This window comes from Olea europaea, chromosome 2, assembly GCF_002742605.1.
Source record: "Olea europaea var. sylvestris chromosome 2, O_europaea_v1, whole genome shotgun sequence".
Lineage (NCBI taxonomy): Eukaryota > Viridiplantae > Streptophyta > Magnoliopsida > Lamiales > Oleaceae > Olea > Olea europaea.
The window spans coordinates 6,052,838-6,065,376 of record NC_036238.1 but is presented as its reverse complement, the minus strand read 5'-3'; the positions used below and the strand labels follow the sequence as shown (position 1 = coordinate 6,065,376).

The window sequence follows — 12,539 nt, the reverse complement described above, 5'->3', positions numbered from 1 at the left end:
CAAGAATTTGAAGCTCGGAAAAGAGAGAAAGGATATGAAGATGAAGAAAATGAAAGAAAATGGGGGCCACACGGAGGCTTTCATCAATCACCGGTAAGTATGGATGACTGTTTTTTAATCAGTTACAAAATCAATTTTTTTCTTTTTCACGATTTAAATAACTTATCGACATTCATACTAAAGATAGTTAGATGGCTTGTAAATAGTACTACTTAATCTAGTGTAATATTACTAAGCCTTTGTTTGACAACCATTATTTGGAAAAAATAATGTTTTAAATAGTGACTCTTTCAGAAGAATTAGTGGCTTAAAGATAGGGGGAAAATTTTTTAAATTTACGTGTGACATATTTTATTACGTGAATTTGTGATTAAAAGTGAATATGTTGAAAAAAAGTGTTTTCAAATAATGGTTGTGAAATACCTTTCAAGTCTTTTTCAGGGAAAATTAGTCAAACAAAAAATACTGCAAAAACTCTTTTCAGGGCTAAGGCCGAAAGCTGTGAAGTGTGAAGGTGGGCCTGGCCCAATATTTGAAATACATACCGCAGGTCCCGCTCAACCCTCATTTCAAAATTCACACACACAAGAACGCTCTCACCCCTCTCTCTCTCTCTCTCAAAACTCAAACCAGAAATAACAGTAAACATCAGTATCATGGATTCGGCGTACTTCGTAGGAAGATCGGAAATTCTATCTTGGATAAACTCTACTCTCCAACTCAATCTATCCAAAGTCGAAGAGGTATAATCCATTCAAATCCTAGTTCGAAATTTTTCTGTGGTATGGTGGATCGTACCCAGTTTTGGAATTCGACTGTTATTCTTAGCTTTCAACAGATCTAATTTCTTGTCAGAGTTTTTTTGGGCTGTGATAGTGGGATTTTGCCCCTTAAAACACTTCAGGTTTTCTGAGTATTAAATTTTTCAGAAAATTGTTTGATTTCTGAGGAAAATTATGGATTAATTATTAAATGGGGAATCTGTTGTAATACTGGGAAATTTGCAGGCTTGCACGGGTGCAGTTCAGTGCCAGCTGATGGATGCGGTTCACCCTGGGATGGTGCCAATGCACAAAGTCAATTTTGATGCCAAGAACGAGTACGAGATGATCCAGAATTACAAGGTCCTTCAAGACGTTTTCAACAAACTCAAGATCACCAAGGTGCTCTTACTATTTCTCCGCATTTTACTATTTTTCCTGGGTCTTCAATTTTTCTCCTCTAGGAAATCTAGATATATACAAAATTGCTTATTTTGAAATAGTTTTTATGTAACTGAAATATAAATTCTTATCCTGACTCTTTTTTTGTTGTTCTGTATGGTGCAGCATATTGAGGTGAACAAATTAATCAAAGGAAGACCTCTGGACAATTTGGAATTTATGCAGTGGATGAAGCATTACTGTGATTCTATCAATGGAGGGCTCGTGAGAAGGTAATTTCTTCAGCCTAAAACATCCTATTCTTTTTCTCTTTGCCTATTTTGTTGAAATTTGAAAATTTAGGAATTACTTAGTTATGAAAGAAGCTATGAGTAATTAGTAGGGGTGGGCGCGGGTCGGTTTTAGAACCGAACCGAACCAAAATTTTCGGGTATTTAGTAAATGGAACCGTCAGTCCCAAATATAATTATGGAACCGTTCGGGTTCGGTTCCGTTCGGTTCGGTTCTATACTATAATTAAATTTTTTAACATTTATAACAACATTACATAAATACAACTAATAGCATATTCAATGGTTTTGAAATGTCAGAAATTAGTAGACTACCTTGTTCAAATGATCGCTACGGTCAAAATTTCGGTTGGCGGAAGTCACAGCTTCGATCGGAGGTCACAACGTCGGTCGATGATTGTATAGGTTTTGGAATGTCAGCGAGGTTGCAAGAGTCGAGACAGCGTTATGCACTTTAGTATAGGTGTTTAGGGTTATTTAGTGGGTTGGATTTTGTTGGGCTAAGAAATGAGACAATAAAATGGGTAATTGAGCCAAAATTTTGGATTTAGAAATCTCAATTCAGATACCTATTCGAGTATTTAATTTGACAAGAATTGTCGGGTTCGGTTCGGTTCGATTCGGGTTCGGGAGATTTGCCCAACCTTAGTAATTAGTACACATTTGGGGTGTCACCACCATTCACTCTCTGTTTATTAGTATTATTACTGGTTAGGAAATCAGGTCTTCATCATCTATGACTTAATTGGGATAGCATTTCTTTTGATGTATTCGAGTGTATTTCTTTGCTTTCTAAAGAAATTCTTCATACAGCTACTTTTTGTTCATGCCAAAGTGCGGAATTTATTCATGAAATGGCTTGGATTGGTATTAGTCTGGATATGGAAAAATCATTCTTTAAGAGTTCTTTGCATTGTTAAGGGTGCTAGAATGGCTTGCAGTTTGTTAACGTTTCATTTTCGTTTTCATTTTCATTTTCATTTTCATATCCATATCCATTTTCATTTCTTTGTTAATTTTCCCACTTGTGGAACTGCTATGGGTATCAATGTTTGAAGTTTACTAAGAAGGTTTATGATGATATCTCACGTAAAATGAGACTTCGTTTCTTTCCCTCAAGCTTTATTTCACTCCTGTTTGTCTACCTTTCTTTAAAAACTCTTTTATCTAAAATTCTTTTTCAATCAGACGTTCTTACAATGAAATATTTTGCACGTAAATCCACAATTTTTTTCTACTTTTTAACCACACATTCGTCAAAAATTACTATTGCAAAACTCATTTATCCCAAAAACTCTTTTTAATGGGCATCAAACAGAGGCTAAATATATAACACTATTTTCCCTTTTGTTTGTTTTCTGTTTCCATTGTCTTATTGAGTATTGCATTTTTATTAAAGCGGACAATCTCATTACCTAAGAATTGTATTTCGTTGCTTAGATATTTTATGTTAATTAATGTTCACATTGATTTGAATACTTGAAAATTGTGAACTTGATGAAGCACGATATTTCAGAATCTGAAAACTTTGTCTTAGCTATGCGTCTCTATTCCATAGGTGCTTGAAAGCAATTCAATCTTTATCTCATATTGGTATTATCATTTTCTGCGGTCTGATCTTTTGTTTATGAGAAAAGAAACTTGAACACTCTTTTTGGAGTGCGTATGTAGAAATATGAGTGATTAATTATTATGTGGTATAATCATCATGATCTGTTGACGCTTTTTATGACTGTGCCATCCTACCATCAATATCAGTTACAATCCTTTTGAAAGGAGAGAGACCTGCAAGGGTGGCAAAGAAGCTAACAAGAAATCTGCAACAATGCAACCTTCAACTAAAAATGCGGCATCTTACCCTAAAAATGCCCCTCATAATGGACGGAGGAATGATGCAACTAATGTGAACACAGCAAACCAACCCACTAAGGCCACTAGACCTAATTCTAGTGGAGGGCCTCCTGTCTATCCAGAAGCAGAGCGTGCTGCGTTTGAGCAACAGGTTCTATAGAATTAGTATGGAGATGCTCATGAGTTAACAATATCTAGAGGCTTATTTATGTTTATGTTTGTGTCACAGATCACGGAGTTGAAGCTATCAGTGGACAGTCTTGAGAAGGAGAGGGACTTTTACTTTGCAAAGCTGAGGGATATTGAAATCTTGTGCCAGTGTCCTGAGATTGAAAACCTTCTAGTAAGTCTTTCTACTTAACTTACTTCAAGAAACTTGGATCAAGATTTTTCCTCTGTGAGTGCTTACTGTTATCTTGTATCCCAGGTTGTTGGAGCTATAAAGAGGATTTTATACGCTGCAGATGATGATTCATCGGTGGTGGCAGAAGCTCAAGCCATGATAATGGAGAACCAGCAGCAGTTAGCCGAAGACGAGCCAAAGGGGGATAATCAGAAGAGGAAAAATATTGTCAATATTGAGGTCGAAGCTGCTGCTAGCAACACATTGACTCCAAGACAAAGGACTTCTGATGCCTCAGATGTTCATTGTAGTGGATCACCCCTCGTGACTTACTAATCATCTCAATATCAGGGATCGACTGAAAGTTTGTCTGGTTTCAGACCTCATTGTCTCCCACCATATAACTTCTTGTTCGTGTCAAGTACAAAACACTACATTTCGAATGCTATCTTTGTTGTTGTCTGTCCAATGTCTTAACAATAACGTCTTACAATGTTAGCACAGTATTTGTATAACTCTATATACTATGTTGAATCTGTTCCTCAAATCTGAGAGTACTTTTCAATTGTTATCTTCCTATTTTGGTTCCTCTCTCACGGCAGGAGTAGACAAGATTGTAACTTAAGTAGTATGAGGAAATTACAATAAGAGTCAAAATTTCATTTTGTATTATCAAAAATATCATCTTTTTAAAGTTCTATCAAAATGATATTTTCGAACTTTTTTGCCCATCTGAATAATTTCAATACTTTATGTGTTCTTCATTAAATGAGATATGACTAGACTATTAAAAAGTGTACAAAAACTTGTGAAATGTTAGGGAGTTTATTTGATGTTGAAAATATAAAAGGAAAAGAAGGAGGAGGTGAAGCAAGAAGAAAGAAGCCGACTCAAACACACTCCTTTCTCTCACGCACTCTCCTCTCTCACTGGAATCACCTACCTCCCACCCGGCGACGACCACCGTGACGCCCACCTCCGACAAAGATTTTCACTAATATTTTCAGGTTTGTTTTCTTTCATTTTTTACATTTTGAGGAGAAGATGAAATGTCCAGAGTGTAAAAGTGAACAAATGAGATAAGGAATCATATTACATAAGTTCTGGGCATGGTGAACACTTCATGAATCTCTCTGTTACATATTTGTGAATTGTTTCTACAAATTTGAAGTTTTGCTATATTTTGTTAGTATGAAATTGATATTTTGAAGTTTTTTTAATGTTAGTATGATGTGAAAATTCATCTGTGAAATACCCATTTAGTTATTATACATAAAAATCAATATTTGGATCAATTGAATGGAGTCAGTAGGTAGAAAAATTAAATTTTTTAGGAAATTAAAGAGATGCATAGTAGGTGTTTGTGATAATGTAAATTCGAATATGAATTCAAATTTTGCTTTGTATTAAATATTTGAAGTAAAATATCACACTTTATTTATCTTATAAATGAATTAGTTGCTGAAATTTGAAAGTGATATACGTTGTCCTGCATCATAAATAAATACTCGACATTTCTATGGTTTTAATGCTTCCGTCTGTAAGAAAATGAAGCAAGGGTCTGTTGAATTGAACCGTCATTTTCGACATTCGAATCAGTAGTTCTTGACAGATGAACTGTCGTTCCCGACAGTTTGCCTCAGTAATTCTCGACAGATGGGTGCTCCTAATAGATGAGTTTAGTCATCTTGCGAGATGAACTTTCGTGACAGTTCTCTCGACACATCACATTTCCATTGTGATAATTGCATGTGCACTTCACATTTACATGTATGAAATATTATAAAACGCATCTTGGTTGAACATTGCATGTGCATTTCACATGAACATGTATGTCAAACTTTGGTTGAACATTGCATATGTATTTCGCATGAACATGTATGTCAAACTTTGGTTGAACATTGCACGTGCATTTCGCATTACCATGTGTCAAATATTATGTTCATACAAATTTAATGTAGTACTGTCGAAGTTGCTAATGTGGAGCTATATGCATTTACTTTGATAATGTTACAACCGCTGTCATGAATTACTCCCCATATGGTATTGATATTGATCGTTCGATGTTGTTGCATGGAGGCGGATTTGTTGGTAATGCCTACTATTATTCTTCACATTCTTAATGTTCAACAATGTAATTGCTGACATGCTATTCAAATGCAAACCTGAAATTGAGGTCTTCTATTGAAATTTCATGACGGCTACCACCCACGACAAGTCAACATGGAAGAATATGGGGATGCTGTGACTGAAGCTCTTCATGAGATGTAGACATTGAGGGTGGAGACTCCAATTGGAAGTATAGAGACTAAGAGTGCTACGCAAAGCAAATGTATTTTTTTTTTTTGTGTAACACAACAATTAATGTTGACACACTTTTGTGACATTCATCTAGTAAATGTCGTCGTATTATTTTGTTGGCCTAAAGATTCTTAGTTTGAATGTTGAAAAGCCGGTAACATGTGTGTGTGTTTTGAGGTAATGGTTGAACCTGCTCTTTGTAAATCATAGTTGTTTGACATGGACATGTCAATTTGTTATATTGTAATTAGTCATACAAATCATTCGTTGTTATGTATGCTATTCTGTTCACTGGGATTGTGGTTGATTACAAGCCGTATTTACGCATTGTGAAAGTTTCATGTTGCTCATGTTCGTTGGATTGTTCGACTAAAAGAAGACAATATTATAATTTCGTGATTGAAATAGGATTTTGAAATTTAATGCTATATGAAAAATACCTAAGGATATGCTACACATGATTTAGTTAGTAAATAATGAAAATTAAATGCCAACTACATGGTTCAAAGTTAATTATGATATTACACATGGGTATTAAGATTAACAATTTTCATAATTTATAGACAAAGTCTAAGGATGACGGTGTACTTAGACCTTAAACTATCACACCAATTGTCTTCCAAATTAATTTGAAGTAGATTGGGTTTGGTGGTTGGTTAGTAAATGACCTCAAATTCTTCCCTCCATAAACCACAGTATATATAGCACCGCAAATCTTCACTATGAGTTACACTTCAAACTTGAGACATTTATTTTTCGGATTGAGAACGCCAAGTTTGTCATTCAACCGTAATAAAAGCCCGGCTAGGGTAATACTTTTCAGCAGTGAAATGGAAGTAGTTTTGTCCTCTATACATTTCCATTTGTCATTGACATGAACAAACTTTTCTCCATCCAATGCGATGAATCGGATTGCAACTATAAGATTTTTGCATAATCAATATGTTGATATGCAATATTATGGAAGTGACACTTTTGACTATTTAAATCCATGCAATAGCAGTTGGGTGAAATTAAGGGTGTCAACAGTTTTCTACTGTCGAATTCGACAGTTAATCTGTCTATCTCGACAGTTTCTAAATGTCGGGTTTGACAGTTCAGATGTCTAACCCGGCTAGGGTAATATTTTTCGGCATTAAAATGGATGTGATTTTGTCCCCTGTCCACTTCCATTCGTCATTTGCATGAATAAACCTTCTCCCATGCAACATGATGAATCTCAAATGGGTGTTTATACCTAAAATAAAGGGATTACAACGATAAGAATTATGAATAGTCAACATATTGATATGTAATAGTATGGAAGGGGCACTTTCGAATATTTAAACCAATGCAATAGGAGAATGTGAAATGAAGGGTGTCAACAGTTTTCAACTGTCGATTTTGACAGTTGAAGACTCTATCCGACAGTTTATCTGTCGATCTCGATAGTTTCTAAATGTAGAGATCGACATGTCTAATCGTCGAGATCGATAGATTAGACATGTTGAGACCGCCGACAAGTTTAAGGCGTGTTTGTTTGTTACTTTCTCCGAAATATTAATGGTTATAATCAATTCTCAACTACAACAATTATTCCATTGCTCTACAGATCTCCATAAATAAATGACTGCTTCATTTAATATGGAATAGTTGACATTTGCCTAAATATTTTTGGTATATTTTCCCTTTAAAATGATATCAAAAAGAAATATCAATACCATCATCATTAATAGTGGTTTTAAATGCTTTCTTCACTTTAATGATCATGTTGCTTTTAATATGTGAAAAATAATAAGCTATTAGATAAAAATATAAATAATTTTTAATAACTAACCTCTCAAAATGGATGATGAATTGAATAGCAATATATTGTTGATGAAGGAATAAAGAAGATGAAAAAAATGGAGGGTTTTTTCAAGAAGGGATGTATTTGATGTGAAGTAGGATTTTTTTGCTTCTTTTATCTTTTTTTTTTTGCTTCCTGGAATTTTTTTTATGTCTTTTATGTTTTTTTTTGGTAAATTCATATTATACAATATAATATACATTTACCAAATCATTATAATATACAAATTAAATAATGAAATCATTACAATTGATTGGATCAGAGACTACCATTAATGAGCATTTAATGCTCTTGAAAAGGGGAAATTAAGGGTAATTTGGACATTTTCCACCAAAAAAGTGACATTTTTGATAAAATTTAGAGCACCTCAGAAGTTTTATAGCAATTTCAAAAAAAGTGTCATTTTTGATAATTTCCCCTTAAGTATTATCTTTGTTTAATGTTATGTATGATATTAATTTTTCTCATAAATTTTAAAACTTTAGCTTCTTGGCCTTTGATATTCTATGTGATACAATTTATACTTTAAAGTAACATTTTATCTAATGAGCTAAGAGCAGTGCTACCCTTACAGAATTAGGGTGTTGTTAGGCAACACACATACGTGGGGCCTGCATAATTTTTTTTCTTTAATACAAGTGGGGCCCTATAAGTGATCTGTGAGAAAAGTCCTGTACATTGGACATTTTCCATGAGGTAAACTATGTCATCCGTGTAAACTGGGAGCTTAGAAAAATTATGTGTCAGTAGATGTAACTATGCAAGACAATGTGAATTATTATCAGCAAAATTGCTATTGATACATCAATTTCATTCAGTTTAGAATCTAAACCCTCCCCAAATTAAAGAAAAATTAAAACAAAAAAGTGGTTGTAAAATACGTATATGACCTACGGATCCCAATGTAATTCCCAGGAAGGAAAGAAAACAGAGAAATGTGCACAAGTGTAATTTTCCCCAACAGCAAATCTCCTTTAAGGCAATTTGAACACTATATTAAAACAAGTACGCACACGTTCTAATAGGATTATTGGACGTCTAGATTTTGTGTCAATAACCTCCCAGATTTTCCCAACAGCAAATCTCCTTTAAGACAATTTTTTTTGTGCACGAGTGTGCACAAGTTCTAATAGAATTATTGGACGTCTATCTCACAAGATACAATGCGTCTTCTAAATTAGGTATCACGCTAAACCAACCTTGCTGGTCAAACCAAAAGTGGTGACACTATTCTAGGATGAAATTTTATTTCTGAAAATAATATAGACAATTATTTTAGCAAAATAAAAATAAAAATAAAATATTTAAAGGGAGGAGAGAATTAGAAATTAATTGATGTTTAATTGATTAACATAGGATTTTGGGGGTGGGGGTGGGGGTCTCCATTTATAAATTTCAAGTGGTTCAAGAAAATGGGTGCACCATTTAGCTAGATCAATCTGATCGTTTAGATTACACCACTTCAAATTTGTGCGGTCCTAATTGCATCCCTTAGCGATGCTTTCACTATACACCTGTATAATAACGGATGGATCAAGTCATCACACCTCTAGTGATGCAGAAGCTATATGCTATATCGTTACTGCTAGCAGATGATACGTACATGTGAACTGCAAAGTGCACCTCTAAAGCACTCAATGCGACCCTTGCACACGTGCAGGCTGTGGCTAGGACCATGGGACTCGGGGCAGCAAGCTGGTCTGATGATCAACTTGATCATCATCCTTTTTGATTATCACCAGCTGGTCCGTGCCATGCCTACTATATTTCAAGAAACGTCATCTTTTAATCGAACCACGAAATGCCAAGTTGGTTTGATTAACTTGATCAGATACAAGGACTTGAGCAGACTAGTCAAATTCCATCTTCATTTGATCCCTGTGGTACCAGATTTAGTACTGGACTGGAATTCCCAACTATTGACATTGATACTTGTAGTACCGCATTGGATTTGGGATTTGAAATGCCACCAAAAACTCAATTTAGCCCACCAAATTCTTGTTTTCCGTGCACTAGTATCCTAATGGGAGAAGAGGACGAGCTTGCAGTTCTTCTACAATACTTTCAGCAGACTACACCGACCCGACTCATTCAACCCCAACCAGGTTTTGCCATAATACTTCATGTCCTAAATGGAGGTGTCAATATTATGTATGCAGAATCAAAAGCTTCACTGCTCTGTACTTGATCCCGCTCTATTTGATGCACAAGTTGAGAAATAAATTTACACAATCACAAGAGAAAGGAGCTTCGCTTCAAGTGTTACCCAGAAGTCCGTTTCTGTTTGGACAAGTGAAGTTAATCGTCCAAATTAGATTCTGTTGATAGTTGATAATCAAGATCGAGTTTAAATTTTCTTTGCACCATAGCTTAACTCACTAGCTTCTGCCTGAGGGGGGCTGAACTCACAAGTCCAACCTCGAGTGCCTCAACGAGTGGCTTGCAACTAGCACTAGGCTCTTTAACTTCGAACTCTTACAACTGTTGATGCTAAAAGTTGGCTGCTTCTATTTCAGCAACTTTCGTAAATCCAATATTAAGCTTCCTCTTTCATCAAAATTCAAACCAGCTGTGCAACAAGCTCATCGGTGAAATGGGCTATACAAATATTAAATACGAGAAGAAGCCTAACTCGTGTCTACTGCAGCGTCTAATCCAATACTATGTACCAATAACTACCCAAAATGTTTACCACTATTTGAACCCATTTTGGGCAGAAACAGAATATTTACCTCCTAACAGTAAGTACCCAAGGTATCCATTCAATTATCTGGTGCAAACTCAAATTTGTACACATTTCAAACCCATAAGAGGTCACAATTCTTCAATTAGTCCACAAACTTTTTGAAGTTTGGAACAATGGCCTTTATGGCCATCCTATCCAAGTTCAAACCATCAAAGAGTGGTCCAACCGTTTATTGTACCTGTTCCATGAATTTTACTAAAGAATGCCCGTCTTTCTATAAATCTTTCCTGTATTTTGGATAATGAAAATTAACACAGAATATGGTCTTGACAGAGATAAAACAGACACTTTTCTACAAAATTTTGTATTTCATAATATATGGAGTGGGTCCATTCATATCACTGGTTATGGTAACATTCTAACACATTCCCAGCAGTAGTGTATTCAACAAGGGCAAGCCAAAAGACATCTTGACTCGAGCCCTCTTGCTTTTTGTGCACAAGACAAAGGACTAAAAGGGAGAAGAGAGGCTTTCAATAGCAATTGTACACATTAACCCCTAATTTTGTGATCATAAACTAATAGGCCAGCAAAAATACCAAAAAAAGGGCAAGAATATTAACCAGAACACAAAAAGATTCGCACGGTTTGACTCAAAGAAGCCTAAATTCATTGCAGAGGGTGATGAGATTGCAAAAACAAATTTCTTCAAAGGCATCAACAACGATTCTCTATCAACCTTACCCTCTCATTTTTCTCAACTTAAGAAATAATGCGAAACCGAAATCAAGTCTATTCCGACACATGAAGACTAAACATTACAATAGTGTATTTGAACATGAGTATCCAAGCAACTTCACTATATCTGCTTCCGCGTCACAGGTCCAGGATATGTAACTGCTCAAGATAGAAATGAGACATGGAAGGGATTCCTCCTTTTGCTCCTCAGCCTACGGGGTAGTAGCAGCCGTTTCTTTTTAGCAATAAAACAACCATTAAATCAGAAGATGGCCAGAAACTTTTTCTACAGCCAACCTGCCTAAATTTTGCAATGAGACTCAAGCTTTGCTCTCCGATATAATAATAGCATGCAAAAAAAACAAAGGAGTACTGTACAGAAAACTTTCTTGTTGAAATTTCACAGGAAAAAAGTTTCATCTACCTCGCATTCTGATCAAACACACACCAAGGCTTAAAGGATGTATAAAGTTGGTACTGAAGGAATCCACGATTCACATTGATATTATACGTGGTAAGGCGCTCTAAAACTCTTGAAATGAACATTTGTAAACTACTGGAAATAAATTTCTCTATTTAAGAAATGCACTATAGCTTACTCTCTTAGTCATCGTCTTGGGATTTATTTGATTTTCCACCACTCTTAGGTCGCATCCATGAGCCTTCCAAATTTAACTTCCCAACCATGCTTAAAGAACTAAATTTCATCAACGATTAACTTTAATGTACTACACCCAATAGTATTAGTGTCCTAGAGTTTCTTGATTTTATTGTATATGTAGCAAACTAGCATATTATTTGCTTCTGAGCTGTAAATGATATTATACTGCAGTCTTATAAACAATTTCTATAAAAGTTAGTAGCATCAATCATGTATACATGATTGCTTTTTCATTAATACGCACCATAACAGATCGCACAGAAAATAATTGGCACTTCCTACGTTCAGCATCAAGAAAAATCATGCTCAGTGTAACCAATAATTCGTGCCAACGAATGACTGGACAACAATTTGTGCTAAATTCAACTGGCTGACAATCTTTTCCTGCCATCAATGTTGAAGACAGTTTAGGTACTAACACTTAAGCTTTTCAATGATGTGGTTCAGTGTGGTATCACTACAGATAAAAGCTATAAATTCAAGTCTCACCACCCAGTTTATAAAGCTTGTGCATGTACCCACCCTGCACGTGATAGGATAAGCATCTGCTATTACGGGGAGGGTAATTTAGGAAATTCGGAGAACAAGTATGCAACTTCCAAGAATAAAAGGGAGGGGAAGGGCGTTATGTAGGGTAGACAGAAATAGAGGTCTCAATTGAGAGACAGATGAGCATCT

At 35.3% G+C, this 12,539-nt stretch overlaps 1 protein-coding gene across 1 annotated transcript; it reads left to right on the top strand.

Moving 5' to 3' along the window:
• Positions 1-585: 585 nt before the first annotated feature.
• On the top strand, positions 586-4,218 carry LOC111409710 (microtubule-associated protein RP/EB family member 1C). The gene is made up of 6 exons (XM_023039723.1): positions 586-743; positions 1,008-1,163; positions 1,329-1,435; positions 3,212-3,455; positions 3,534-3,647; positions 3,732-4,218. The coding sequence occupies exons 1-6, from the start codon at positions 657-659 to the stop codon at positions 3,981-3,983; spliced, it is 960 nt and encodes a 319-aa protein (XP_022895491.1). The 5' UTR covers positions 586-656; the 3' UTR covers positions 3,984-4,218.
• The last annotated feature ends 8,321 nt before the right edge of the window (positions 4,219-12,539 follow it).

Bases quoted from the DNA above. Each gene is read 5' to 3' on its own strand.
- LOC111409710 (XM_023039723.1), top strand. From the start codon at position 657: ATGGATTCGGCGTACTTCGTAGGAAGATCGGAAATTCTATCTTGGATA. The intron at 744-1,007 runs GTATAATCCATT...GGAAATTTGCAG, and splicing joins ATCTATCCAAAGTCGAAGAG to GCTTGCACGGGTGCAGTTCA. The intron at 3,456-3,533 runs GTTCTATAGAAT...TTTGTGTCACAG, and splicing joins GTGCTGCGTTTGAGCAACAG to ATCACGGAGTTGAAGCTATC.